We start from the raw sequence: 27,001 nt of genomic DNA, 5'->3' as shown, positions 1-27,001 counted from the left end.
AATGGCCGTCTCTGTCTCCTCCCAGGTGATTGCTGCATTTTCTCAGAGACAGGATTCCCCAGAGCTGCTGTGGATGCGCTGATGAGCCAGGCAGCATGTCAACAGTAAGTGGTGCAGGCTGCTCCAGCCCTCGCAGGGCCCCTGGCAGCACAAAATCCCAGGAGCGTGGCTGACTTTCACTTTCCTGGAGGGCTGGATTTTCAGACCCGGGTGCCTGTAGTGTGCACGAGGCCATGCACATGGGCAGCATGTGGGCACCACAGCCTGGGGAACACAGCCACACGGGGGGCAGATTGTGCAGGCACCACTGGTCAAGAAGGGGTCACTGAATGTGACATCCCAAGGTGAAATCCCGCTATCTCCCTCCCCCCACGCACTTGCAGGTCTCCCCTCCTCTCCTTCACCCACTCACCGCCCTTTGGCTGGGCTGTGCCCTGGGACCATCTCCAAATGCATGAGTGGCCTAGCCCCTCCACTCCTCCTTTATGGAACCCCCGGTGCCAGGGTCTGACCCATTCCCTCGAGCTCCAAGGCATAAACCAGCCGCTATCTGCCTGGGGCCAGCAAGGAAGAGCCTTCCATCATGGGCAGATAATTGTCCTGTTGTCCCTTAATGGCGCTACGCGCCCCTTCTCCTGCAGCAGCTGGCACTGGGGGAGATGATCCCATCTGGCATGACACTGCTTGCCTTCCTAGCTAACCTACAGCGCCTGCACGCCCCTCTACCATTGCCTAGTTGGCACCTGTTTGCCTGGCAATACCTGGCATTGTGTCATACCCGCTCGGCCCTTTGATCAGCTGTGGGGCACCCCATACCCCTTGCAGCTCGGGTGGGGAGTGCCCCAAAGTCACAGCGTGGAAGTGCCCGTCTCGCCCTTGCAGTCCTGCAGGGGGTTCAGCCAGTCCCTAGAGCGTGCCCCTTACACCCACCTGGAGGGGCGGCAGTCTCGTGTCTAGCTGCCAGGGGAGCAGGGCTTGTTGCCAGCTGCCCTCATGCCACCCCTGTTGCCACAGAAATGCTGGTTGCCGGGGACGCAGTGCATCACCAAGCGACCACACCAAGCCCAAAGCCCGCGAGCTCGCCTTCCGCAAGGGCGACATTGTCACCATCGTCGAGGTCTGCGAGGTGAGCTGGGCAGCGCAGGGCATGGGACACGAGCCCAGAGGGCCAGGCCGGCTGGCTCCAGCCTGTTGCACGAGCACTGGGGGAGGGGCTGTTCCCAAGGGCAAACCACCGTTAAGGGGACCTGCAGAAAGAGCAGCGGCTGCTTGCCCACGTTCTCCTGGCAATGGGGCAAAAGCCCCCGCCTCCTCTAGGGGCTCTGTGGGGCAGGGACCCCCTTTCCTTAGCCGTGTGTGTGCAGTGCCTGGCCCAGCCGCACGGGCCCCAAGGAGCTGCTGTAACACTGCTCCATGAAGCATGGGTATAGAGCCGGCAGGGTCAGACTCTGATTTAGCCTAGGACGGCAGGATCCCACCTGGCACCACCCCACCGTCCATCCTCGCCCCCCCCCAGCTCGCCCCTCCCCACATCACTCCCTTCCCAACTCCCCACCCTCGTCACAGCAGCAATGAGAACCTGCCAGTGGAGGGAGTCGGGGGTGAGGATTGCTGGGGGTGGACTAGTGGAATTGTCTCCACATGCCCTTTCCCCTGGGGAGTAAGACCCCCCCCCCAAAGTGCCAGTGGCATCAAGATCCCACCACATTCCCCTGCAGCAGAAAGGCTGGTACCAAGCAAAACACAACGACACCGGCGAGGAGGGGCTGCTCTCGGCCAGCTCGGTGCGGGAGCGTGAAGCCATCCGCGTCGACCCCAAGCTCAGCCTGATGCCGTGAGTACAGCCGAGCCCCCGCAGCACTGAGGCATAGGGTGCGCTTGCGTTATGAAGGAGACCGATTTCCTTCCCACTTTTGGCTGGGGTCAGCGGGTTCTACGGTGCTGGCACCCACCACCCAGAGCACCTGGGAGTTAACACCATGCCTAGGCCGCGGGCCTCGCCATGGCTCAGGACACATCTAGTAAGGGGGGAAGACAGGGTCATTTTACAGCTCTACTGGCTGATGTAGGAGTAACTCAAATCTCAGGCTTCAGGCCACGTGCTGGTCACTGTAGGGGTCAGGAAGGGGATATTCCCCACTCTATAGTCAGCTGCGTGGGGTTGGCCAGGTGCATTGTGGGTGCTTTTTGCCCTTCTCCCAAAGCATCAAGGATTGGCCTAGCCACAGGCTGGATGTCTGGCTACGTGGGCCTCCCCTGGAGTGCCCCCCGCCACCAGACTGGAGTGACCAGGGGGTCAGCCCTGCTCTGGCTGGGAGAGGGGCCAGCTGGGTAGTGACCTTCTCCTGGGGCTATTGGTCTCTACGGTGGCACTCAGAGGGGGTGGGTAGGTGGGCGGTTGGCTGGATGTAGTGCAGGAGCAGCTCATCCTCCGCCCCTTCCCCACACTCCCGGGATGGGAGGGTGCTCTGGTGGGGTGGGGGGCGGTCTCCGCCGTACTGCTTATGTGTGGAGCTGGGCCTGATTCCCTAGTGCATGTAGTGTTTCCTCTCAGGTGCCCTCAGGAGGAGTGGGAGATACGAGGGTAGGGATAGGCTACAGAGTGACCTAGACAAATTAGAGGATTGGGCCAAAAAACCTGATGAGGTTCAACAAGGACAAGTGCAGAGTCCTGCACTTAGGACAGAAGAATCCCATTCACTCTTACAGACTAGGGTCTGAGTGGCTAGCAGGGCTGGCTCCAGGCCCCAGCACGCCAAGCGCGTGCTTGGGGCGGCATGCCGCGGGGGGCACTCTGCCGGTTGCCAGGAGAGCAGCAGGTGGCTCCGGTGAACCTCCCCCAGGCGTCCCTGCGGAGGGTCCGCTGGTCCTGCGGCTCCAGTGGAGCATCCGCAGGCACGCCTGCGGGAGGTCCACCGGAGCCGCGGGACCGGCAAGCGGCAGAGCACCCCTCATGGCGTGCCACTGCTTGGGGTGGCAAAAATGGCTAGAGCCAGCCTTGGCGGCTAGGAAGTAGTTCTGCAGAAAAGGACCTAGGGGTTACAGTGGACGAGAAGCTGGATATGAGTCAACAGTGTGTCCTTGTTGCCAAGAGGCCAACAGTATTTTGGGCTGTATAAGTAGGGGCATTGCCAGCAGATCAAGGGACGTAATAGTTCCCCTCTATTCGACATTGGTGAGGCCTCATCTGGAGTACTGGTCCAGTTTGGGGCCCCACACTACAAGAAGAATGTGGACAAACTGGAAAGAGTCCAGTGGAGGGCAACAAATGATTAGGGGGCTGGAGCACATGACTTCTGAGGAGAGGCTGAGGGAACTGGGATTGTGTAGTCTGCAGAAGAGAAGAATGAGGATGCATCTAGACTGTTCTCAGTGGTACCAGATGACAGAACGAGGAGCAATGGTCTCAAGTTGCAGTGGGGGAGGTCTAGGTTGGATATTAGGAAAAACTTTTTCACTAGGAGGGTGGTGAAGCACTGGAATGGGTTCCCTAGGGAGGTGGTGGAATCTTCTTCCTTAGAGGTTTTAAGGTCAGGCTTGACAAAGCCTTGGCTAGGATGATTTAGTTGGAATTGGTCCGGCTCTGAGCAGGGGGTTGGACTAGATGACCTCCTGAGGTCCCTTCCAACTCTGATATTCTATGATTCTATGATTCTTCTCCTTGTCCCCCAGCTGGTTCCATGGGAAGATCTCTGGTGTGGAGGCCGTGCAGGCGCTCCAGCCCCTGAGGACGGGCTCTTCTGGTGCGGGAGTCCATCCGGCACCCTGGGGACTACGTGCGTGCGTCAGCTTCGGCAAGGAGGTCATCCACTACCGTCATCTACCAGGAGAACGGCTGAGCATTGATGCCTCCATCTGCTTCTACAACCTCATTGACATGATCGAGGTCAGTGGGACGCCTGCCCAGGGTCCCAGCCCCCCGTGGCAACTCGCGCAGGCATAGCTCCCTGGAGCCACTGGGCAAAGAAACTAGCCAGAGAAAAAGCATCAGGCCCAAGAGCACCCGGGCTCAGCTCCAGGGCTGCATAAGAATCTAGACAAGCAGGTGCTCCATCCCGGGGATGCGGGGAGGGGGCGGGGGGCAAGCTACTCCTTCACTGCATCCAGCCACTCGCCCACCTTCCCCCCCTGCCGAGACCAACAGCCCTGGGAGAAGGTCATTGCTCAGCTGCCCCCGCCCAATTCTCAGTGCTCTGTCCCAACCTGTGCGACTGCTGTCAGCCAAAACCGCACGATCTAAATATAGAGCTGCTGCTGAAACCCAGCGGAAGGAAGTGGAGTTTGCTATTTCTTAGCAGTCATCCTCAGGCCTCTGCATCACCTCCCAGCCCAGGGCTGCTGTGACGAACTGGGAATGTTCTTGATGTTTCCTCTGAATACTGTGTTGGTGCCTCAGTGTCCCCTATGCAGTCTTAAGTATCTAGGTGGTGGGATAAGGGCATGTGATTGCTGAAGAGCAAAGGGACAGTGCACCTAAATGCCTGGCACTCTGTCTCCTAGCAACTGATGGCCTGGGCCCCTCCCCTGCAAAGGTGCCAGCTGAAGGTGTTGGAGACAAAGAGATCAGGTGACCTCCTGGCCCGGGAAAGGAGCTGAGCAGAGAGGAGGGGCTAGGGGAGTTGTTAGTCTGGAGCTGGCTGGGGACGAGGAGTGAAGTGCAGACGTGGGGGGTCTGGCTCACTGCCCCCAGAATGGACCCAGCGAGGGGTCCGTTCGCTGTACCTACAAGCTCTGTGTTAGACCCTGTTCCTGTCATCGAATAAACCTCTGTTTTACTGGCTGGCTGAGAGTCACGTCTGAGTGCAAAGTGGGGTGCAGGACCCTGTGGCTTCCCCAGGACCCCACCTGGGTGGGCTCGCTGTGGGAAGCGCACGGAGGGGCAGAGGATGCTGAATGCTCCAAGGAAAGACCCAGGAGGTGAAGCCGTGTGAGCTTCTTGCCCTGAACAAGTCTGCTCCAAGGGAGAGGAGGCTCCCCAAAGTCCTGACGGCTTGGTGGGGCTGTTCCAGAGCAGCGCCTGGGGACTCCGTGACAGCTGCTGACACCCGAATCTGGGGAAAGGACCCTGCCGGACGAAGCAGGGATGTATTTTATCCCTACCTAACAGGCAGAGAAACTGAGACGGGGAAAAGCAGCAGAGTTCTGTGCACCTGCATCCGACGAAGTGGCTATTCACCCCCAAAGCTCATGCTCCAGTACATCTGTTAGTCTATAAGGTGCCCCAGGACTCTTAGTCTGGATCTGTAAAAGCAGCAAACACGGCTACCCCCTGACACTTGAGACAGGAGGTGGCCTACTCCTGGTTGCACAATCAATCAGCCACAGAGCTGGAACTAGCCTTCAGGAGTCCTATGTGCCAATCCTGAGCCCTCCCAGGAGCCTGGGAGATGGACCTCGGGCGGGGGAGGCGGCATTGGCGTTCCATTTTGCCTATGCCGAGTCCCACCAGGTGGCAGGGGGCAGATCTCCATTGACAGATGGACACATTCACTGACTTGCCCAAGAGGGCTAGTGGCTGAGCCAGGAATCAAACCCAGGTCTCCTGCAGCCTTGGCCAAGGCCCTGTTGGCCAGGCTTGGCCAGTCTTCCTGCTGGGTTAGAGGGCTTGGTAGGGCCTTGGTCTGGGAGGGTGGCAGCGCATTCCCAGTGGGGGCGGGGCTAGGAGAGGAGCAGTCCTGGCTGTTACAGTGCCCCCTACTGGTCACTTTGTGATGAGTTCGTTCCAGCTCCCTTTGACCGTCACTGGGGTCTGCGGTGCGTGCGCACGCACACACAGAGTCTCAGCAACGCCTGCAGGGAATGGGAGAGGCTCTCAGACACCCTCTCCCCCCACTCCGGCACAGTAGGCCACTCCAGCTCCATGCAGAGTGGAGAGGGTGGCACAATCCTAGGGTGGTGTGGGACCCTCTGGGCTGCCAGTCCTGCTCTCTCTGGCAGGTCTCAGCACCTGCTTCCAGGTAGGGCTGGCATAACGCTGGGCTGTAGGGTGCAGCAGGCTTACTGGGCAGCAGCTGCGAGCCTGAGTAACTCTGTCTGTCTGGTCTGTCTGTCTGCAGCACTATATGAAGGATCAGGGAGCCATCTGCACCAAGCTGGTAAAACCCAAACCAAAGCCTGGGCTGAAGTCTGCTGAGGAGGAGCTGGCCAAGGGTATGAGGGATCTGTCTGCAAACTGCAGGGGTGGGCGGTGAAGGGGGATGGGGACACCAGGGCAAGTGGCTGGGACTTTGGGGGGAAGGTAAATCCCCAGGGTCCAACGTTCTCGAGCAACAGCTGGGAGCTCTGGCCAAGGAAGCCCATTGCCAGGGCTGAGCTGGGTGGAGCTTATGGGGTGTGAAACTCGCACTCAGCTCACGGAGGGTCCTCGATCGGTGTCCAGGCCCAACACGGAGGGAAGACCCAGCCCTGCCCCTTGTAACTAGCCAGTCTCCTCTCACCTGCAGCTGGCTGGTTACTGAAACTGCAGCACCTCACACTGGGAGACAAGATTGGGGAAGGAGAATTCGGAGGTGAGCGCTCGGGGCGGTCCAGGGAGCGGGTGGATCCTGAGGTGGCATGAGGCCCTGCCCACCCAGTGCACGGATTGGGCTCTGGGGAGCAGGCTGGGTGGGCAGCCCTGGAGGCTGAGTCCCTCTGTACAGCTGGGCAGCGCTGGGCACACCCCCTTGCTCCCATCAGCAAGCCCTGTGGGAGCCATGGGGGGCTAAGCTGGGAGGGTCTCGTGGCTGGGATAGACTGGGGGGATAGTTATCACGGGGACGTGCATACCAGGCCCTAGGAGCTACCCCATGATGGACCCCCCAGGCTCACTCCCAGGCTGGACTCACCCTTGGAGTTACCCCTCCCCTGCTTTCCCTTCACCTCCTCCAGATGTGGATGGGCTACTCAGCTGTGCCCTCCCTGCCCCAGACCCTGCTTCCATTTCCGCCTCGCCAGGCTGGGGCCACCGTCTTAGCACCTGACCACTCTCTCTCCCCACCCCCGCAGCCGTCCTGCAGGGAGAGTACATGGGGCAGAAAGTGGCCGTGAAGAACATCAAGTGCGATGTCACCGCCCAGGCCTTTCTCGCTGAGACCGCTGCCATGACGTAAGTGAGCCAAGAGGCTGGGCGGGCGCTCCCTTCCCTGCCCCCCGGTGCTCTGCAGGATTCCCCAGCGGGCAGGGAGCAGGGGCATGGGCAGCCTGCGAGGGATGACTGGGCATGCAGGGATCCTACTGGGGGCTGTGTGCGGGAGATGGAGAGCAGGCCGACAGGACGACTTGTGCTGGTAAAGCTGCATTGCTCGGGTGTGATCGCTGAGCCCCAGGGCTAAGCCGCTGTACCAGGAGAGCTCCTGTAATGGGGAGGGCGGGGGGGGGAGGGGCTGGAATAAGTGACGCTGACGAAAGCGTGGTTTGGCCAGCGTGACTGGCATCCGCACTAGGGGCACTTTGCTGCTCTAGCACCATGGCTCTCAGCCTTTCCAGCTACTGTACCCCTTTCTGGAGCCCGAGGCCCGAGCCCCGTCTCCAGGGCTGAAGCATGTAACTTAGTTTTGTGGGGCCCCCTGTGATGTGAGGCCCCAGGCAACTGCCCTGTTGGCCACACCCTAACACTGGCCCTGCACTTTCAACCCCCCTAAAGCTGTCCTGCGACCCCCTGGGGGTCCTGATGCCCAGGTTGAGAAACACTGATCTAGATGAGTGGCAAAGAGTCCTGTGGCACCTTGTAGACTAACAGACGTATTGGAGCATGAGCTTTCGTGGTGAATACCCACTTCGTCGGATGCATCCAAAGCTCATGCTCCAATACGTCTGTTAGTCTATAAGGGGCCACAGAACTCTGCCACTTTTACAGATCAGACTAACACGGCTACCCCTCTGACACTGATCTAGATGAGTGAACACCCCCCCTGGAAGACCTCTGCGTACCCCCAGGGGTACATGTACCCCTGGTTGAGAACCCCTGGGCTAGCAAGGGAGTAGCCTGGTGAAGAGCTGGCGTCCCTCTGTGAGACCGGGAGCTGTGTGTTTGTGAGAGAGACTGTGTGTTTCATAATGAACCTCAGTAATAACTACTGATAATTTACAGTGACTGTGATTTCAATATTAATCATTTATTATTCTGACTCCTTCTTAGCATTATATTGTGGTGGCCTCCATCCAGCCAGAGCCCCCCAGTGGGGGCACTGGACAAACACGTAGTGAGGGACAGCCCGTGCCCCGAAGAGAAAACTTGCTAGAGAAATTCAGGCTGGCAATAAGGCATGCCCTTTGAACAGCGGGCTTAGCGAAGCACTGGAATAACTTGCCAAGGATGTGGCAGACTCTCCATCTCCTGCAGTCTTTAAATCTAGACTGGATGTGTCTTTCCAGCTCAGCCACGAGTTATGGGCTGGATGCAGGACTGACTGGGCGAGGCTCTCAGGCCTGTGCGCTAATCAGAGCGGCCCCTTCTGGTCGTAAGGTCTGTGACTGTAGGATGGGGTTCCCAGGTGTCCAGTTTGCGACTGGAACGCCTGGCTGAAAAGGGATCCTGATGGCTCCGGTCGGCACCACCGACTGGGCTGTTAAAAGTCTGGTCAGCAGCGCAGCAGGGACCGAGGGCTAAGGCAGGCTTCCTACCTGCCCTGGCTCCACACTGCTCTTGGAAGTAGCCACCAGGCCCCTGCAGTCCCTAGGTGCTGGGGTAGCCAGGGAGGCTCCATTGCCCCACCTTGAGTATTGGCTCCACAGCTCTTATTGGCTGGAAAGGCAGAGCGCACTGCGCAGTGCGGCCTGACCGCCCATACACCTAAAGGCTGCAGGGACCTGGCAGCTGCTTCCTTGGAGCTATGGTAAGCGTCTCCGGGACCCCGCACCACCACCCCTGCACCTCAACTCCCTGGCCCAGCATGGAGCCACTTCCTGCACCCCAAACCCCTCATTCCCACTCCCAGCCGGAGCCCTCACACCCCACACACCCCAACCCCCTGGCCCCCAGAGCCCCCTCCTGCACCCAAACCTCTCATCCCCCCCCTCACCCCTTCCTGCAACCCAATCCCCTGCCCCAGCCTGGTGAAAGTGAGTGAGGGTGGGGAAGACGAGCGATGGAGGGAGGGGGATGAAGCAAGTGGGGGTGGGCCCCCAGAGTAGGGGCGTGGCATGGGCAGGGCCTCAGAGAAGGGGTGGGCCAGGGGGTACAGTTTTGTGGGATTAGAAAGTTGGGAACCCTACTGTGGGAAGAGCTCTGAGTGTAAGAGCCAAGCCCTAGCAGGGGGAGCTGCGGTGGGCGCTGCCAACAGGTCTTCATGTGGGGGGTAATAGAACGAAGAGGGTCTTTCCCTACAGATTAGCTGGTGGGAGCAGCAGTTGCATGTTGGCCCCTGCGGAGCAGAGGGGGAAGTGGTGGCTTTGCAGGTTTTCCCCATGTGAGAGGGAGGGACCAGGTGCTTGCTGGGGAGCCAGGCATCCCCCTCCCATTGCTGACAGAGCAGACAGGTGAGCTTGTGGGTGGGGTAAACTGTGGAAGGCTCTGATGGCTAGGACAAGGGGTTCAGCTACCCCAGTGCCAGGCAGCTTAGCCCAGGAGGGGGCCCCCCACAAGCATTAGCAGCCCCAAGCTTTACATGGGTGGCCACCCCTGCAAGGGGCACAGCTTAGCAGAATGTCTGGGCCCTGTACGAACCCAGAGCTGCCCGGGGTTGAGTGACCGTGTCCAGCGGTTAGTCTGACGGATACTCACCCCACAAAGAACAAGGCTGTAGTCAGGGCCCTGGGAGCCCCAGGATTGCAGCCTGCCTGCCAGGGAGCACGCTGCAGAATTAGGCTCCAGCCCCTCAGCTTTTGTTTTGTGTGTAACACTGACAGACCCCAGGCGTCAGCAGGCAGGATTGAACCCAGGAGCTTAGTGTGTGAGTCTGTACCCCAGGAGCTTAGTGTGTGAGTCTGTACCCCGGAGCTAAGTGTGTGAGTCTGTACCCCAGGAGCTAAGTGTGTGAGTCTGTACCCCAGGAGCTTAGTGTGTGAGTCTGTACCCCAGGAGCTTAGTGTGTGAGTCTGTACCCCAGGAGCTAAGTGTGTGAGTCTGTACCCCAGGAGCTAAGTGTGTGAGTCTGTACCCCAGGATAGGAGCCAACTGGTGCCAGCTAAGCCCGAAGAGGAGACTCTTTTCTCATCTCTCTCAGTGGTCTCGGTGCCACTAGATGAGACAGAACCCCACACCCAGGTGTGGTGTGTGTGTTACACGTGTTCCTGTGTCCCCTCCCTCGCGGGACAGGGGCTGGGTGTGTGGTGGGTTACACGTGTTCCTGTGTCCCCCCCTCGCGGACAGGGGCTGCGTGTGTGTGTGGGTTACATGTGTTCCTGTGTCCCCTCCCTGCCGGGACAGGGCCTGGGTGTGTGTGTGTGGGTTACATGTGTTCCTGTGTCCCCTCCCTGCCGGGACAGGGGCTGTGTGTGTGTGTGTGTTACACGTGTTCCTGTCTCCCCTCCCTCGCGGGACAGGGGCTGGGTGTGTGTGTGTGTTACACGTGTTCCTCTCCCCTCCCTCGCGGCAGGGGCTGGGTGTGTGTGGGTTAAATGTGTTCCTGTGTCCCCTCCCTGCCGGGACAGGGCCTGGGTGTGTGTGTGTGGGTTACATGTGTTCCTGTGTCCCCTCCCTGCCGGGACAGGGGCTGTGTGTGTGTGTGTTACACGTGTTCCTGTCTCCCCTCCCTCGCGGACAGGGGGGTTGGTGTGTGTGTTACACGTGTTCCTGTCTCCCCTCCCTCGCGGGACAGGGGCTGGGTGTGTGTGTGGGGTTACATGTGTTCCTGTGTCCCCTCCCTGCCGGACAGGGGCTGGTGTGTGTGGTGTTACACGTGTTCCTGTGTCCCCTCCTCGCGGGACAGGGGCTGTGTGTGTGTGGGTTACACGTGTTCCTGTGTCCCCTCCCTCGCTGGACAGGCGCTGCGTGTGTGTGTGTGTTACACGTGTTCCTGTGTCCCCTCCCTCGCAGGACAGGGCTGGGTGTGTGTGGGTTACACGTGTTCCTGTGTCCCCTCCCTGCCGGGACAGGGGCTGGGTGTGTGTGTGTTACACTGTTCCTGTGTCCCCTCCCTCGCGGGACAGGGGCTGGGTGTGTGTGTGTGTGTTACAATGTGTTCCTGTGTCCCCTCCCTCGCGGGGACAGGGGCTGGGTGTGTGTGTGTGTTACACGTGTTCCTGTGTCCCCTCCCTCGCGGGGACAGGTGCTGGGTGTGTGTAGGTGGGTTACACGTGTTCCTGTGTCCCCTCCCTCGCGGGACAGGGGCTGGTGGGTGTGTGTGGGTGTTACATGTGTTCCTGTGGCCCCTCCCTGCCGGGACAGGGGCTGGGTGTGTGGTGGTGTTACATGTTTTCCTGTGTCCCCTTCCTCGCGGGACAGGGGCTGGGTGTGTGTGGTGTGTGTGTGTGTGTGTTACACGTGTTCCTGTGTCCCCTCCCTCGCGGACAGGGGCTGGGTGTGTGTGTGTGTGTGTGTGTTAAACGTTTCCTGTGTCCCCTCCCTTGCGGGACAGGGGCTGGGTGTGTGTGTGGGTTACATGTTTCCTGTGTCCCCTCCCTCGCGGGACAGGGCTGGGTGTGTGCGGTGGGTTACACGTGTCCCTGTGTCCCCTCCCTCGCGGGACAGGGGCTGTGTGTGTGTGTGTGTTACACGTGTTCCTGTGTCCCCTCCCTCGCGGGACAGGGGCTGTGTGTGTGTGTGTGTTACAACGTGTTCCTGTGTCCATCTCCCTCGCGGGACAGGGGCTGGGTGTGTGTGTGTGGGTTACACGTGTCCCTGTGTCCCCTCCCTCGCGGGACAGGGCTGGGTGTGTGTGTGTGTTACACGTGTTCCTGTGTCCCCTCCCTCGCGGGACAGGGGCTTGTGGTGTGTGTGTGTGTACACGTGTTCCTGTGTCCATCCTCCCCGCAGGACAGGGGCTGGGGGGTGTGTGTGGGTTACACGTGTTCCTGTGTCCCCTCCCTCGCTGGACAGGGGCTCGTGTGTGTGTGTGTGTTACACGTGTTCCTGTGTCCCCTCCCTGCCGGGACAGGGGCTGGGTGTGTGTGTGTGTTACACGTGTTCCTGTGTCCCCTCCCCGCGGGACAGGGGCTGGGTGTGTGAGTGTGTGTTACATGTGTTCCTGTGTCCCCCTCCCTCGCGGGACAGGGGCTGGGTGTGTGTGTGTGTTACTCGTGTTCCTGTGTCCCCTCCCTCGCGGGACAGTGCTGGGTGTGTGTGGGGTTACACGTGTTCCCTGTGTCCCCCTCCTCGCGGGACAGGGGCTGGTGTGTGTGTGTGTGTTACATGTGTGCCTGTGTCCCCTCCCTGCCGGGACAGGGGCTGGGTGTGTGTGTGTTGTGTTACACGGTGTTCCTGTGTCCCCTCCCTCGCGGGACAGGGGCTGAGTGTGTGTGTGTGTGTGTGTTACACGTGTTCCTGTGTCCCCTCCCTTGCGGGACAGGGGCTGTTGTGTGTGTGTGTGTTACACGTGTTCCTGTGTCCCCTCCCTCACGGACAGGGGCTGTGTGTGTGGGTGTGTTACAACGTTTCCTGTGTCCCCTCCCTCGCGGGACAGGGGCTGGGTGTGTGTGTGGGTTACACGTGTCCCTGTGTCCATCTCCCTCGCGGGACAGGGGCTGGGGTGTGTGTGTGTGTTACTACTCGTGTTCCTGTGTCCATCTCCCTCGCGGGACAGGGGCTGGGTGTGTGTGTGGGTTACATGTGTTCCCTGTGTCCCCTCCCTCGCGGGACAGGGGCTGGGTGTGTGTGTGGGTTACACGTGTCCCTGTGTCCCCTCCCTCGCGGGACAGGGGCTGTGTGTGTGTGTGTGTTACACGTGTTTCCTGTGTCCCCTCCCTCGCAGGACCGGGGCTGGGTGTGTGTGTGTGGGTTACTCGTTCTCCTGTGTCCCCTCCCTCGCGGGACAGGGGCTGGGTGTGTGTGTGTGTGTGTTACACGTGTTCCTGTGTCCCCTCCCTCGCAGGACAGGGCTGGGTGTGTGTGTGTGGGTTACACGTGTTCCTGTGTCCCCTCCCTGCCGGGACAGGGGCTGTGTGTGTGGTGTGTGTTACACGTGTTCCTGTGTCCCCTCCCTCGCAGGACAGGGGCTGGGTGTGTGTGTGGGTTACATGTGTTCCTGTGTCCCCTCCCGGCCGGGACAGGGGCTGGGTGTGTGTGTGTGTGGGTTACATGTGTTCCTGTGTCCCCTCCCTGCCGGGACAGGGGCTGTGTGTTGGTGGTGTGTTACCGTGTTCCTGTCTCCCCTCCCTCGCGGGACAGGGGCTGGGTGTGTGTGTGGGTTACATGTGTTTCCTGTGTCCCCTCCCTGCCGGGACAGGGGCTGGTGTGTGTGTGTTGTTACACGTGGTTCCTGTGTCCCCATCCTCGCGGGACAGGGGCTGTGTGTGGTGTGGGTTACACGTGTTCCTGTGTCCCCTCCCATCGCTGGACAGGGGCTGGGTGTGTGTGTGTGGGTTACACGTGTTCCCTGTGTCCCCTCCCTCGCAGGACAGGGGCTGGGTGTGTGTGTGGGTTACATGTGTTCCTGTGTCCCCTCCCTGCCGGGACAGGGGCTGGGTGTGTGTGTGTGTTACACGTGTTCCTGTGTCCCCTCCCTCGCGGGACAGGGGCTGGGTGTGTGTGTGTGTGTTACATGTGTGCCTGTGTCCCCTCCCTCGCGGGACAGGGGCTGGGTGTGTGTGTGGTGTTACACGTGTTCCTGTGTCCCCTCCCTCGCGGACAGGTGCTGGGTGATGTGTGTGGGTTACACTGTTTCCTGTGTCCCCTCCCTCGCGGGACAGGGGCTGGGTGTGTGTGTTGTGTTACACGTGTTCCTGTGTCCCCTCCCTGCCGGGACAGGGGCTGGGTGTGTGTGTGTGTGTTACATGTGTTCCTGTGTCCCCTCCCTCGCGGGACAGGGGCTGGGTGTGTGTGTGTGTGTGTGTGTTACACGTGTTCCTGTGTCCCCTCCCTCGTGGGACAGGGGCTGGGTGTGTGTGTGTGTGTGTGTGTTACACGTGTTCCTGTGTCCCCTCCCTTGCGGGACAGGGGCTGTGTGTGTGTTGGGTGGGTTACATGTGTTCCTGGTGTCCCCTCCCTCCTGGACAGGGGCTGGGTGTGTGTGTGGGTTACACGTGTCCCTGTGTCCCCTCCCTCGCGGGACAGGGGCTGGGTGTGTGTGTGTGTTACACGTGTTCCTGGTGTCCCCTCCCTCGCGGACAGGGGCTGGGTGTGTGTGTGTGTTACACGTGTTCCTGTGTCCATCTCCCTCGCGGGACAGGGGCTGGGTGTGTGTGTGTGGGTTACACGTGTCCCTGTGTCCCCTCCCTCGCGGGACAGGGGCTGGGTGTGTGTGTGTGTTTACACGTGTTCCTGTGTCCCCTCCCTCGCGGGACAGGGGCTGGGTGTGTGTGTGTGTTACACGTGTTCCTGTGTCCATCTCCCTCGCAGGACAGGGGCTTGGGTGTGTGTGTGGGTTACACGTGTTCCTGTGTCCCCTCCCTCGCTGGACAGGGGCTGCGTGTGTGTGTGTGTGTTACACGTGTTCCTGTGTCCCTCCCTCGCAGGACAGGGGCTGGGTGTGTGTGTGGGTTACACGTGTCCCTGTGTCCCCATCCTCGCGGGACAGGGGCTGGGTGTGTGTGTGTGTGTGTGTGTTACACGTGTTCCTGTGTCCCCTCCCTCGCGGGACAGGGGCTGGGTGTGTGTGTGTGTTACACGTGTTCCTGTGTCCATCTCCCTCGCGGGACAGGGGCTGGGTGTGTGTGTGTGGGTTACACGTGTCCCTGTGTCCCCATCCCTCGCGGGACAGGGGCTGTGTGTGGTGTGTGTGTTACACGTGTTCCTGTGTCCCCTCCCTCGCGGGACAGGGGGCTGGGTGTGTGTGTGTGTTACACGTGTTCCTGTGTCCATCTCCCTCGCAGGACAGGGGCTGGGTGTGTGTGTGTGTTACATGTGTTCCTGTGTCCCCTCCCTCGCAGGACAGGGGCTGTGTGTGTGTGTGTGTTACACGTGTTCCTGTGTCCCCTCCCTCGCGGGACAGGGGCTGGGTGTGTGTGTGTGTTACACGTGTTCCTGTGTCCCCTCCCTCGCGGGACAGGGGCTGGGTGTGTGTGTGTGTGTTACACGTGTTCCTGTGTCCCCTCCCTGCCGGGACAGGGACTGGGTGTGGTGGTGTGTGTTACACGTGTTCCTGTGTCCCCTCCCTCGCGGGACAGGGGCTGGGTGTGTGTGTGTGTGTGTGTTACACGTGTTCCTGTGTCCCCTCCCTCGCGGGACAGGGGCTGGGTGTGTGTGTGTGTTACACGTGTCCCTGTGTCCCTTCGCATCGCGGGACAGGGGCTGGGGGTGTGTGTGTGTTACACGTGTTCCTGTGTCCCCTCCCTCGTGGGACAGGGCTGGGTGTGTGTGGTGTGTTACACGTGGTCCTGTGTCCATCTCCCTCGCGGGACAGGGGCTGTGTGTGTGTGTGTGTGTTACACGTGTTCCTGTGTCCATCTCCCTCGCAGGACAGGGGCTGGGTGTGTGTGTGTGTTACATGTGTTCCTGTGTCCCCTCCCTCGCGGGACAGGGGCTGTGTGTGTGTGTGTGTTACACGTGTTCCTGTGTCCCCTCCCTCGCGGGACAGGGGCTGTGTGTGTGTGTGTGTTACACGTGTTCCTGTGTCCCCTCCCTCGCGGGACTGGGGCTGGGTGTGTGTGTGGGTTACACGTGTTCCTGTGTCCCCTCCCTCGCGGGACAGGGGCTGGGTGTGTGTGTGTGTTACACGTGTTCCTGTGTCCCCTCCCTCGCGGAACAGGGGCTGTGTGTGTGTGTGTGTTACACGTGTTCCTGTGTCCCCTCCCTCGCGGGACAGGGGCTGTGTGTGTGTGTGTGTTACACGTGTTCCTGTGTCCCCTCCCTCGCGGGACAGGGGCTGGGTGTGTGTGTGTGTTACATGTGTTCCCTGTGTCCCCTCCCTCGCGGACAGGGGCTGGTGTGTGTGTGTGTTACACGTGTTCCTGTGTCCATCTCCCTCGCAGGACAGGGGCTGGGTGTGTGTGTGTGGGGGGGTTCCCTGTGTACCCACCCACGCAGGACAGGGGCTGTGTGTGTGTGTGTGTTACACGTGTTCCTGTGTCCCCCTCCCTCGCGTGACAGGGGCTGGGTGTGTGTGTGGGTTACACGTGTTCCTGTGTCCCCTCCCTCGCGGGACAGGGGCTGGGTGTGTGTGTGTGTGTGTTACACGTGTTCCTGTGTCCCCTCCCTCGCGGGACAGGGGCTGGGTGTGTGTGTGTGTGGGGGGGTTCCCTGTGTTCCCTCCCTCGCGGGACAAGGGCTGGGTGTGTGTGTGGGTTACATGTGTTCCTGTGTCCCCTCCCTCGCGGGACAGGGGCTGGGTGTGTGTGTGTGTGGGGGGTTCCCTGTGTCCCCTCCCTCGCGGGACAGGGGCTGGGTGTGTGTGTGTGGGGGGGGTTCCCTGTGTCCCCTCCCTCGCAGGACAGGGGCTGGGTGTGTGTGTGTGGGGGGGGTTCCCTGTGTACCTCTCCCTCGCAGGACAGGGGCTCGGTGTATGTGTGTGTATGTGGGGGGTTCCTGTGTCCCCTCCCTCGCAGGACAGGGGCTGGGTGTGTGTGTGTGTGGGTTACATGTGTTCCCTGTGTCCCCTCCCTCGCAGGACAGGGGCTTGGTGTGTGTGTGTGTGAGGGGGTTCCCTTTGTCCCCTCCCTTGCGGGACAGGGGCTGGGTGCGTGTGTGTGTTGGGGGGTTCCCTGTGTCCATCTCCCTCGCAGGAAAGGGGCTGGGTGTATGTGTGTGTGTGGGGGGTTCCCTGTGTCCATCTTCCTCACAGGACAGGGGCTGGGTGTGTGTGTGTGTGTGGGGGGGGTTCCCTGTGTCCATCTCCCTCGCAGGACAGGGGCTGGGTGTGTGTGTGTGTGTGTGTGGGGTTCCCTGTGTCCATCTCCCTCGCAGGAAAGGGGCTGGGTGTATGTGTGTGTGGGGGGGGGTTCCCTGTGTCCATCTCCCTCGCAGGACAGGGGCTGGGTGTGTGTGTGTGTGTGGGGGGTTCCCTGTGTCTGGCTGGGTGTGTGTGTGTGTGGGGGGGGGGTTCCCTGTGTACTTCTCCCTCGCAGGACAGGGGCTGGGTGTGTGTGGGGGGGGGGGGGGGGTTTCCCTGTGTCCATCTCCCTCGCGGGACAGGGGCTGGGTGTATGTGTGTGTATGTGGGGGGTTCCCTGTGTCCCCTCCCTCGTGGGACAGGGGCTGGGTGTATGTGTGTGTGTGGGGGGGGTTCCCTGTGTCCATCTCCCTCGCGGGACAGGGGCTGGTGTATGTGTGTGTATGTGGGGGTTCCCTGGGTCCCTCTCCCTCGCAGGACAGGGGCTGGGTGTATGTGTGTGTGTGTGTGGGGGGGTTCCCTGTGTCCCTCTCCCTCGCAGGACAGGGGCTGGGTGTATGTGCGCGTGGGGGGGTTCCTTGTGTACCTCTCCCTCGCAGGACAGGGACTGGGTGTATGTGTGTGTGTGGGGGGTTCCCTGTGTATCTCTCCCTCGCAGGACAGGGGCTGGGTGTATGTGTGTGTGTGGGGGTTCCCTGTGTCCCTCTCCCTCGCAGGACAGGGGCGGGGTGTGTGTGTGTGTGTGGGGGGGGGTTCCCTGTGTCCCTCTCCCTCGCAGGACAGGGGCTGGGTGTGTGTGTGGGTGGGGGGGGTTCCCTGTGTATCTCTCCCTCGCAGGACAGGGGCTGGGTGTATGTGTGTGCATGTGGGGGGTTCCCTGTGTCCATCTCCCTCGCAGGACAGGGGCTGGGTGTGTGTGTGTGTGTGGGGGTTCCCTGTGTACCTCTCCCTCGCAGGACAGGGGCTGGGTGTATGTGTGTGTGTGGGGGGGGGGGTTCCCTGTGTCCCTCTCCCTCGCAGGACAGGGGCTGGGTGTGTGTTTGTGGGGGGGGGTTCCCTGTGTCCCTCTCCCTCGCAGGACAGGGGCTGGGTGTATGTGTGTGTATGTGGAGGGTTCCCTGTGTCCCTCTCCCTCGCAGGACAGGGGCTGGGTGTATGTGTGTGTATGTGGAGGGTTCCCTGTGTCCCTCTCCCTCGCAGGACAGGGGCTGTGTGTGTGTGTGTGGGGGGTTCCCTGTGTCCATCTCCCTCGCAGGACAGGGGCTGGGTGTATGTCTGTGATTGTGATTGCATGTGTGTGTGTGTGTGTGTGTGTGTGTGTGCGTGTGTGTGTGTGTGTGTGTATTCCCCATGGCCCCTCCCTCGCAGCCTAGTTCCCTGTGTACCCTCCCTCGCAGGACAGGGGCTGGGTGTGTGTTTGTGTATTCCCCATGCTCCCCTCCCTTGCAGGCCAGGGGGCTGTGTGTGTGTGTAGGGGGGTTCCTTGTGTCCCCCTCCCTCAAAGCCAGGGGCTCTCTTCGTGTGGTGTGCCACGTGTAGTTAGAGCCTTCCCCTTGGCAGGAGCGGCGCCAGGGTTTCTGTCGCCCTAGGCAGAATTCAGGGGGCAGCATTTTGTGTGCTCCCCACGGGGCGCACAGGAGCTTCCAGTTCCACTCCCACCGCGCCGCCGAAGAAGGACCCTCCGCCGAAACGCCGCAGGCGACAGTAGCAGTCATTGAGCTGCTCAATTGCCTGTTTTCCATGGCACGTCGGCTGAAGGTCCTTCTTTGGCAGCGCAATGGGAGCGGAACCGGAAACTCCCATGCGCCCCGTGGGGAGCATACAAAATGCTGCCCCCCAAATCCTGGCGCCCTAGGAGACCGCCAAGGGTCGCCTAATGGAAGCGCCAGCCCTGCCCCCCGGCCCAGCACCGGACGGACGTTTCCTTGACGTGGCCATTCCCTCCTCCAGGAAGGTCCGTCACAAAAAACCTGGTGCGGCTGCTGGGCGTGATCCTGCACAACGGCCTCTATATCGTCATGGAGTACATGAGCAAGGTGAGAGCAATCGTGGGCCCAGCCTGCCCTGCTGCATCAGAGCAAACCAGGGTCCCCAACCGGCCCTTTGCACCAGTGATGCCTCTCCAGCACCCCTGTTCCCCGGGCACGCAGGGGCTGGAGCCTGGCCTGGAGAACAGTTCATGGCTAGGCCGCAGGGTCAGATTCGGCCTGGGTCAGCAGTGACTGGAAACCCTTCCTCTCTGGGAAGATGGTGGGTCCCAGGGCAGTTTGCAGGGAATAGGCCCCCGTTGCAAACCCAACCCCTGCAGAGAGGCCAGGGACCGACTGGGCCGTGGAGACCATTCTTCCAGCTCATCCTGCATGGGGGGCAGTAAGATCAGGCAGGAGGCATGGGTGGGGGGCAGCGCTAGCCCAGCTGGCGGGCCAGAGGGCTCCTGTCACCGGGGCTGGCCGTGCAGAACCTTCCGCTAATGCAAGAGGTGACAGGTTCTCATAACTGTTTCTCTCTCCTCCGGCAGGGGAACCTGGTCAACTTCCTGCGGACACGGGGCAGATCAGTCCTCCAGCCCAAGCAGCTCATCCAGTTCGCCCTGTGAGTCCTGCACCTTTCCCCCACTGTGGCCTGGATGCTCCAAGCAGGGGATAATTCTGGTCCTCTCAGTCAGGACAAGCCTTGTCTAAAGTTACCCTCATCATAGGTGGCCCCTTTCCATGCCCTCTGTCCCCTTGAGAATCTAAAGCACTTCACATTTCTCCTGGGAGGCAGGCCCCAGCCATTGTCCTCATTTCCCAAAAGGAAAATGATTTGCCCAGGGCCACACAGTGAGTCAGTGGTGGACCGGGAAATCCTGAGTCCGTCCCCTGCCCTGCACAGGTCGGAGACTGGGGTTAGGTTATGCTCTTATTCGAGCTGCAAAGGGATGGCACGCCCCAGGCAGGCTGCAGCCAAGAGTTGTCCTCGTTAGTGAGGGGCTAAGTCATGTCTGTGGTTCAAGGGTAGAGGTTGGGTGTGAAGATGGGCACTGATACAGCTGATCCCTTCTCCCCCCATGCACCCGCTGCCCTTGGTTTCGGCTGCCCATGGTGTGCAGGGACATCTCCCAGGGGATGGACTACCTGGAGTCCAAGAAGCTGGTGCACAGAGACCTTGCTGCCCGCAACATCCTGATCTCAGAGGAGAATGTGGCCAAAGTGAGTGACTTCGGCTTGGCCAAGGTGGACCCAAAAGGCGTAGATGCCACCAAGCTGCCAGTCAAGTGGACGGCTCCGGAGGCCCTGAAAAACAATGTGAGTGAGGGGGAGGGGATTGGCAGGGCCACCCGGCCCAGCCCTGCCTTCCGCAGGGCTCCTGCCCTTCACATCATCTTGGCGAGCCCAAGTGAGATTTGTCACAGGCCGTGATGCCCACATTTGATGCTGGTACAGCAACATGCTTGGGTGGTGCCCGTGCAGCCACACGTCTCCCAGCCCAGCCGTGCGTTTCCCTGTGCCTGAGCATCCCCCACGCTGCCTCGCCGCCTTCGTCTCAGTGCATTCTGGGAGAATCCGGGCAGCTGTCCTGTCGTGCCTCAGCAGGGGGCGAAGTGCCCAGGCACACGTGCGTAGAGTGGCACCACTGTGGCAATGCATCCTGGGATTGCTAGTGCACCGAGAACAGGGAGCAAGGCAGAGCCGCCAAACCCAGGAGCCAGCCTGGGCCTCTGGCAAAGCGACACCCGCTGGGCTGCCATGTGTGCGGGCACAGTCGTGTGTGGAGCCAGCTGTGTCACATCTGGTTACAGACCCAGATCCAGTTACACTAGACACAGGGCCAAGGAGATTCTCTCCAAAGGGCCCATCCCCCAATGCGTGGCCCTACCACTCTCCTGGAGCACTCAGAAATGGGGCGAGGTCGTTCACCAGGTGGGATACAGGCTCTTGCCCCCATCCCTGGCCTGTGTCACCAGCCCTGCGTGGCTTTGTGGCTGCTTGCTGCGGCATCACCTTCCTCACATTCCCTGCAGAAATTCTCTACCAAGTCGGACGTCTGGAGCTATGGGATCCTCCTGTGGGAACTGTTCTCCTACGGCCGGGCGCCCTACTCCAAGATGGTGAGTGCTGGCTGGCTCCTGACATCCCTGGGCTAAGGCCTAGATGGCACAAGGATCCAGTTAAACCTGATTTCTCGGGTCTTGCTAATGCCAAGTGCCTGGGCATGGGGGAAGCATGAGAGCGCCAGTGCCATGGAGAGCAACTGTTCTATGGGGTGTGGAGGTGCCGTGTGGAGCAGGGGTGCAGCAGGAGTGGCTGTGTCACAGGGGGAGATGGGGGCTCGAGGGTGGGTGAGAGCATGCAGACAGAGGTGGGCAGGATTTAGCACTGCCCTGGGTGGTGATGGGATGGATCATGGCATTACTCTGCAGAAAGGCCCTGGCTGGATGCAGAAAGGGAGCCAGGGAGCTCACAGCAGGTCTCTCTCTCTCTGCTCAAGACTCTGAAGGAAGTGACGGAGAAGGTGGAGAAGGGGTACCGGATGGAGGCCCCTGAGGAATGCCCACCCTCCCTCTACACCCTGATGAAGAGCTGCTGGGAGACAGAGCCGGGGAAGCGGCCTTCCTTCAGGAAGCTCACCGAGAAGCTGCAGAAGGAGCTGAAGCACATAGGGGACAGTTAGCCCTGGTGGCTCCTGCTCCGAGGGCCGCAACAGCCCCAACTCCCTGCGCCTGCATGAGCTGAGAGACTGGTTCCAAGGGGCCCATATTTACCCTGGCAGCCCTAGCATGTCCCTACCATGAGCACAGCTCTCCGAGAGAGCGTAGAGGCTGGGAATAGACTGTCATCATGTGCCTCATGGGTACAAGTACGCCGGGGGTGTGCTCGGTTCTGAACCGTGCCTGGCAGGTTTCTGATTCGTTCAGGATGAGTCTGGTCACATGGCCCCGTGGATTGCAATCTGGTGGCCATATGCCCCCCCCCCCCCCATCCACTAGTCACAAACTACAGCTCAGGGACGGCTGGGAGGAGTGTGTCCCATTGCACTGAGCCAGCAGCACCCTCCTGTGGTGGGTGCTCAAGCATGAGAGCCCTTGACACTCCTGCAATCAGCGGAAATGGCTGAAATGTTCAGCGTAGCCAGGGCGTGTCCAGGGCCCAGGGATTGGGCTGGGGCTGGGGCAGGAGAATGGTGGGTGGAGAGGAAGTGCTGCTCTCTGGCTCTTGGAACCTGGACTCGGTTCTCCGGAGGCTCCTGCTGATGTTTATTTCCAAGTGTTTGCCTCATGTTTTAGTGATTGAAAATGTGGCAGCAGCACAAAATGAACAGAGTCCCACTGTCCTCTGCTTGGCCCGTGAGTTATTCATCAGGACCAGCCGAGATTCGGCAAAATTCAGCCAAAGTAGCTCATCAGCTTCGTGGCTAAAGGCATCGTTGTAACAGGGGATGCCCGATTGGGTGTCAGGCCCGGCCTTTGCCTCAGTTTCCCTTTGTGGAGGTCTCCAGCCAGACTCTTGTAAGTCAAGTAAGCCTTCCCGTGCTTGCCAATGTCTCAGCCCCTGCTGCCTGGTGTTCCCTCCAGCCTGTTCCTCTTTAGGTTTCTGCCCCTTGCTGCCAGCAGCTCCAGCTTGGCATGGCTCGCCCTCACCCAGCTGCCAGTTGGCCTGTAGGTGTCACCTGATCCCAGACCTGGCACCTGGGCGGTGGCCAAGTAGTTGCAGGTGGGACGAAGGCCAGCCCACGCTGCGACAGTCATTTGGATTAGCCAGTAAGGAATGTGGCTTCTTTCCTCGAGACACTGCTGACGCATCCCCCTCTACACACAGTGTAGTAAGATGAGGCCCTGAAACAAACTCTTGTGTCAGAGGCCCAGTCTGAGGCCTGAAGCCTGAACCAAAGTACTTCCAGGCATTGCTAAGCAAAAGGTGGGCTATGAGCCAGGCAGTGGGCACATATCCACACCTAATGTACATACACAGCAGCACACAACCAGCCACACTGATACGCCCTCATACATAGAATCATAAAATCTCAGGGCTGGAAGGGAGCTCAGGAGGTATCTAGTCCAACCCCCTGCTCAAAGGAGGACCAACCCCAACTAAATCATCCCAGCGGGGGCTTTGTCAAGCCGGGCCTTAAAAACCTCTAGGAAGGAGATTCCACCACCTCCCTAGGGAACCCATTCCAGTGCTTCACCACCCTCCTAGTGAAATAGTGTTTCCTAATATCCAACCTAAACCTCCCCCATTGCAACTTGAGACCATTGCTCCTTGTTCTGTCATTAGGGACCACTGAGAACAGCCGAGCTCCATCCTCTTTGGAACCCCCTTCAGGTAGTTGAAAGCAGCTATCAAATCCCCCCTCACTCTTCTCTTCTGCAGACTAAACAATCCCAGTTCCCTCAGCCTCTCCTCGTAAGTCATGTACCCCAGCCCCCTGATCATTTTCATTGCCCCCTGCTGGACTGTTTCCAATTTGTCCACATCCCTTCTGTAGTGGGGGGACCAGAACTGAACACAATGCTCCAGGTGTGGCCTCATCACTCCCTTGATCTGCTGGCAGTGCTCCTAATAATGCAGCCCAGTATGTATGCAAACAGACAGGAACAGGCACATACACCCATATATGCACGCACCACATATCTGTGTGGACACTTGCAAAGATGGACCTTTGGTCTGACCCAGTATGGCCATTCTTATGTTTGTAAACATTCATGGTATGTACATATACATGCTCACACATGTATGTTCTTACACACGTGTGCCCAGGCAAACACTCTTACATGTGTGTGCACACACTGAAACCAGGCCGTGTTCACAGTGCACCCTGTCCCCTGAGCCATGTGAGCTGGGGAAGACAGAAGTCCCAGGGAGGAGCCCCCACCCATACCGGAGCAGCCCTAGAAGCTGGTTCTGCAGCAGGGAGCCTCCCGCACACGCGGTATGACCAGGCATCAGGTGGCTTTGCCCCTGTGCTGGCTGGCTCTGACCCCTCTTGCCCACTCTCACTTCCCCCCCCCCGCATGCTCTCTTGCCTACCTTCCCTCCCTCCTCTCCCCTGCCCTGATCACCCCCCCATCCCAATGGCCTTCTGTGGCCCTGCCCTCCCCCCCCCGTCTTCCCAGTTAGCCAATTCCACCGCCCCCAGCACTAAGCCCCACCCAAAGGATTAAACTAACACACCCTGGCCCCAAGTGAGGTTTGCACCCCTCATGCTGCTCATCTGTTCCACCATTTCCGGGTGGCAGCTGGCTAGGGCCGCTAGACACGCTCCATGGCAAGGCCCAGCTATTACTCTGCCTGCTGCTTGGCACAATGGGCCAGTGCTGCTGTAATACAAATAATAATAATTACACACACACACACACACACACACCTGCTGACACTAGTGTGCACTCACACAGACACCTGATATTGGTGCACTCACACACACCTGCTGACACTAATGTGCACTCTCTCTCTCTCACACACACACACACACCTGCTGATATTAGTGCACTCACATACCCCTGCTGACACTAGCATGGACACATCTGCTGACACTAGTGTGCATGCACACACACCCCTGCTGACACTAGTGTGCATGCACATACACACCTGCTGACAATAGTGTGCAGTCTCACACACACCTGTTGATATTAGTGCACTCACACACCTGCTGACAGGAGCATGGACACACCTGCTGACACTAGTGTGCAGTCTCTCACACACCTGCTGACACTAGGTGCACTCACATATACCTGCTGACACTAGTGCACATGCTAATGCACACACCTGCTGACACTAGTGTGCACTCACATATACCTGCTGACACAAATGCACATGCTAATGCACACACCTGCTGACACTAGTGTGCACTCACACACACTTGCTGACACTAGCATGGACACACCTGCTGACACTAGTGTGCATGCTAATACACACACCTGTTGACACTAGCATGTCCTCACACACACCTGCTGACACTAGTGTGCATGCTAACACACACCTGTTGACACTGGTGTCCACTCATACACCCCTGCTGATACTAGCATATGCACACACACTCATGCGTGCACACACACCTGCTGATACTCATGTGCACACACACACACCCCTGCTCTCACTCCTTCTGAAACTAGCATCTACTAGCACAGGCTCAGTCTATGGCTAGTTAAACTTCCCATGGCTGGAAACTTCACTTATGATATGACCCTCCCAGGATGGGATTTTCCCTCACAGGGCCCCAAACCCTCTCCAAAATGTTTCCACCTCTGTACCTGAAGTCCAGGGGGGATAGTGCCACAAAGCACCCCCATGGCAGGTGGGGGTAGGGTGTGTGCTCAGGGCTTCCTGTCCCTCCCAGCACAAACCCTCCCCCCCGCACCTGATGATGCTTAGCTCATTCCTGAGCCCTGCAGGGCCTGGTACTGAGCCCCCCGGGTGCCAGCTGGAGTGCAGGGTGCTTAGCACTGAAAATGCAGCTACCTCTGCCCATCCCCACCCCTGGCATTTAGAGCGGAGTTGAAAGTTGGGAAATATTTTGGGGGGGGAAATTGTGAATCCCCCCCCTTCGTTAAATCAGGATTTTGAGACCCATGTCCCAGCGGCACTGACTGCAGGGCACTGCTCTGGGGAGTTCATGGTGCACTGTCCCGGCTGCTCCTGAGCCACAGCAGAGAGGAGTCTGTTGCAACTCGTGCTTTTAGCTCTGCTGGGTCCAGTTCAGCCCTGGGTGCTGGCCCAGACAGTGGCCGTCACACCCACTCGAGTGACTGGTGCTCGCTGGCATGTGCAGCGTTCACAGCCGCTCCCGTGTGGCACACGCCTTGTGCACACTCTCTGCACAGGAGAAGACAGCTCCAGTGGGTACAGCCAGCAAACAGGACAATGCATCTGCCTGGATGCAGCAAAATCTCCCCACGGTGGAACATGGTGGAAATCCATCCATGTGTGGCACTTCCTGGCCTCAGTCACCACAGTATCTGAACCCCTTGCAGCCTTTGAGGGGTTCACCTCCCACCCCCCTTGATGTGCTGTGATCCTTGTACCAAAGGGGAACTGAGGCACAGAGAAACGGGGAGCAAGGTTTAGACATTGAAGAGATGCAGGTGCGTAAGTCCCAGATGTAGGCACCACTGGTCCAGGAAACCAGGCTCCGTGGCTGCTGAGCCCTGCAGGGGGCTGGATCCCTCTCTCCCCTCCCGCCCAGGTACCAGAGAGATCCATGCATGGGGGAAGACAGGTGGTGACGCACCTGTTTTACCTGCAGGGCCTGAACCATTGTTCATACAGCGGGGCCATCACGCTGCACACAAACCAAGCAGTGAAGGAGGAGGAACTGCCTTCAGCCCTGTAGTTCAGTACTCACCTGGGGGGCGGGAGCTGCCTTTCGCACTTGCCTGCAGGGGGGGCTGCCTTTAGCCTGGTAGTTAGGTACTCACCCCGGGGGGAGGGAGGGAGCTGCCTTTAGCCTGTGGTTAAGTACTCGCTGTGACGTTCCCCCTGGTGTTATCTGGACCAGTGATCTGCTAGGTCACTCCACCCCTTGACTCTGGGAGCCAGCCTTACCCTGCACTGCTCTGAGCACCCCACTCTTGGGCTGGTCACGCACAGCCTCTGGCATGGAACTGCTCCTTGGACTGTGCAACCGAATGACACTAGCCAATATCTCCAGTCCCAGACACAACCCAGGAACCTCCGTCTTGCAGTGTCCAGTTATGCCCGCTGGACGCTGCAAGCTTATGAGTTCATCAGTTTAACAAAGAAATTGATATGTACCAGGCTTGTTATCCCAAGGGGAGCCTCTGTCACACTGCAAACCAAATGCACTGCTTCAGGTGAATAAACAAACAGATTTATTAACTATAAAGGTAGATTTAAGAGATTATAAATCAAAGCATACGTCAGATTTGGTCAAATGAAACAAAAGCAAAACGCATTCTAACCCGATCTTATCACTTTCGATGTCCTTACGAACTTAGATTCTTCTCCCCACAGGCTGGCTGGCTGCTCTTCAGCCAGGCTCTCCCCTTTGATCAGTACTTCAGTTTCTTGGTGTGGTGGTGGCCATAGATGTAGGTGGAAGAGAGGGAGAGAGCATGGCAAACATCTCTCCTTTTTAACATGTACTTTCTTGCCTCCTGGCTTTGGGCCCCCGCCCCTTGAGACTCAGGTGAGCCTTACCTCCTCGCAGTCCCAAACTGC

The 27,001-nt window shown here is 59.5% G+C and overlaps 1 protein-coding gene across 1 annotated transcript; it reads left to right on the top strand.

Moving 5' to 3' along the window:
* On the top strand, positions 1 to 22,157 carry LOC115638669 (megakaryocyte-associated tyrosine-protein kinase-like). The gene is given in 15 exon segments (XM_030540546.1): positions 1 to 104; positions 1,015 to 1,049; positions 1,051 to 1,126; positions 1,719 to 1,834; positions 3,673 to 3,735; positions 3,737 to 3,777; positions 3,780 to 3,886; positions 6,057 to 6,150; positions 6,444 to 6,509; positions 6,988 to 7,087; positions 18,799 to 18,880; positions 19,363 to 19,436; positions 19,936 to 20,131; positions 20,848 to 20,934; positions 21,315 to 22,157. Coding segments are annotated over 15 exon segments (1,329 nt in total). The 5' UTR covers positions 1 to 95; the 3' UTR covers positions 21,498 to 22,157.
* Positions 22,158 to 27,001: the final 4,844 nt, after the last annotated feature.

Source organism: Gopherus evgoodei, chromosome 22 (assembly GCF_007399415.2).
Source record: "Gopherus evgoodei ecotype Sinaloan lineage chromosome 22, rGopEvg1_v1.p, whole genome shotgun sequence".
NCBI lineage: Eukaryota > Metazoa > Chordata > Testudines > Testudinidae > Gopherus > Gopherus evgoodei.
The sequence above is the reverse complement of the archived record's forward strand: the minus strand, read 5'-3'. Positions and strand labels throughout refer to the sequence as shown.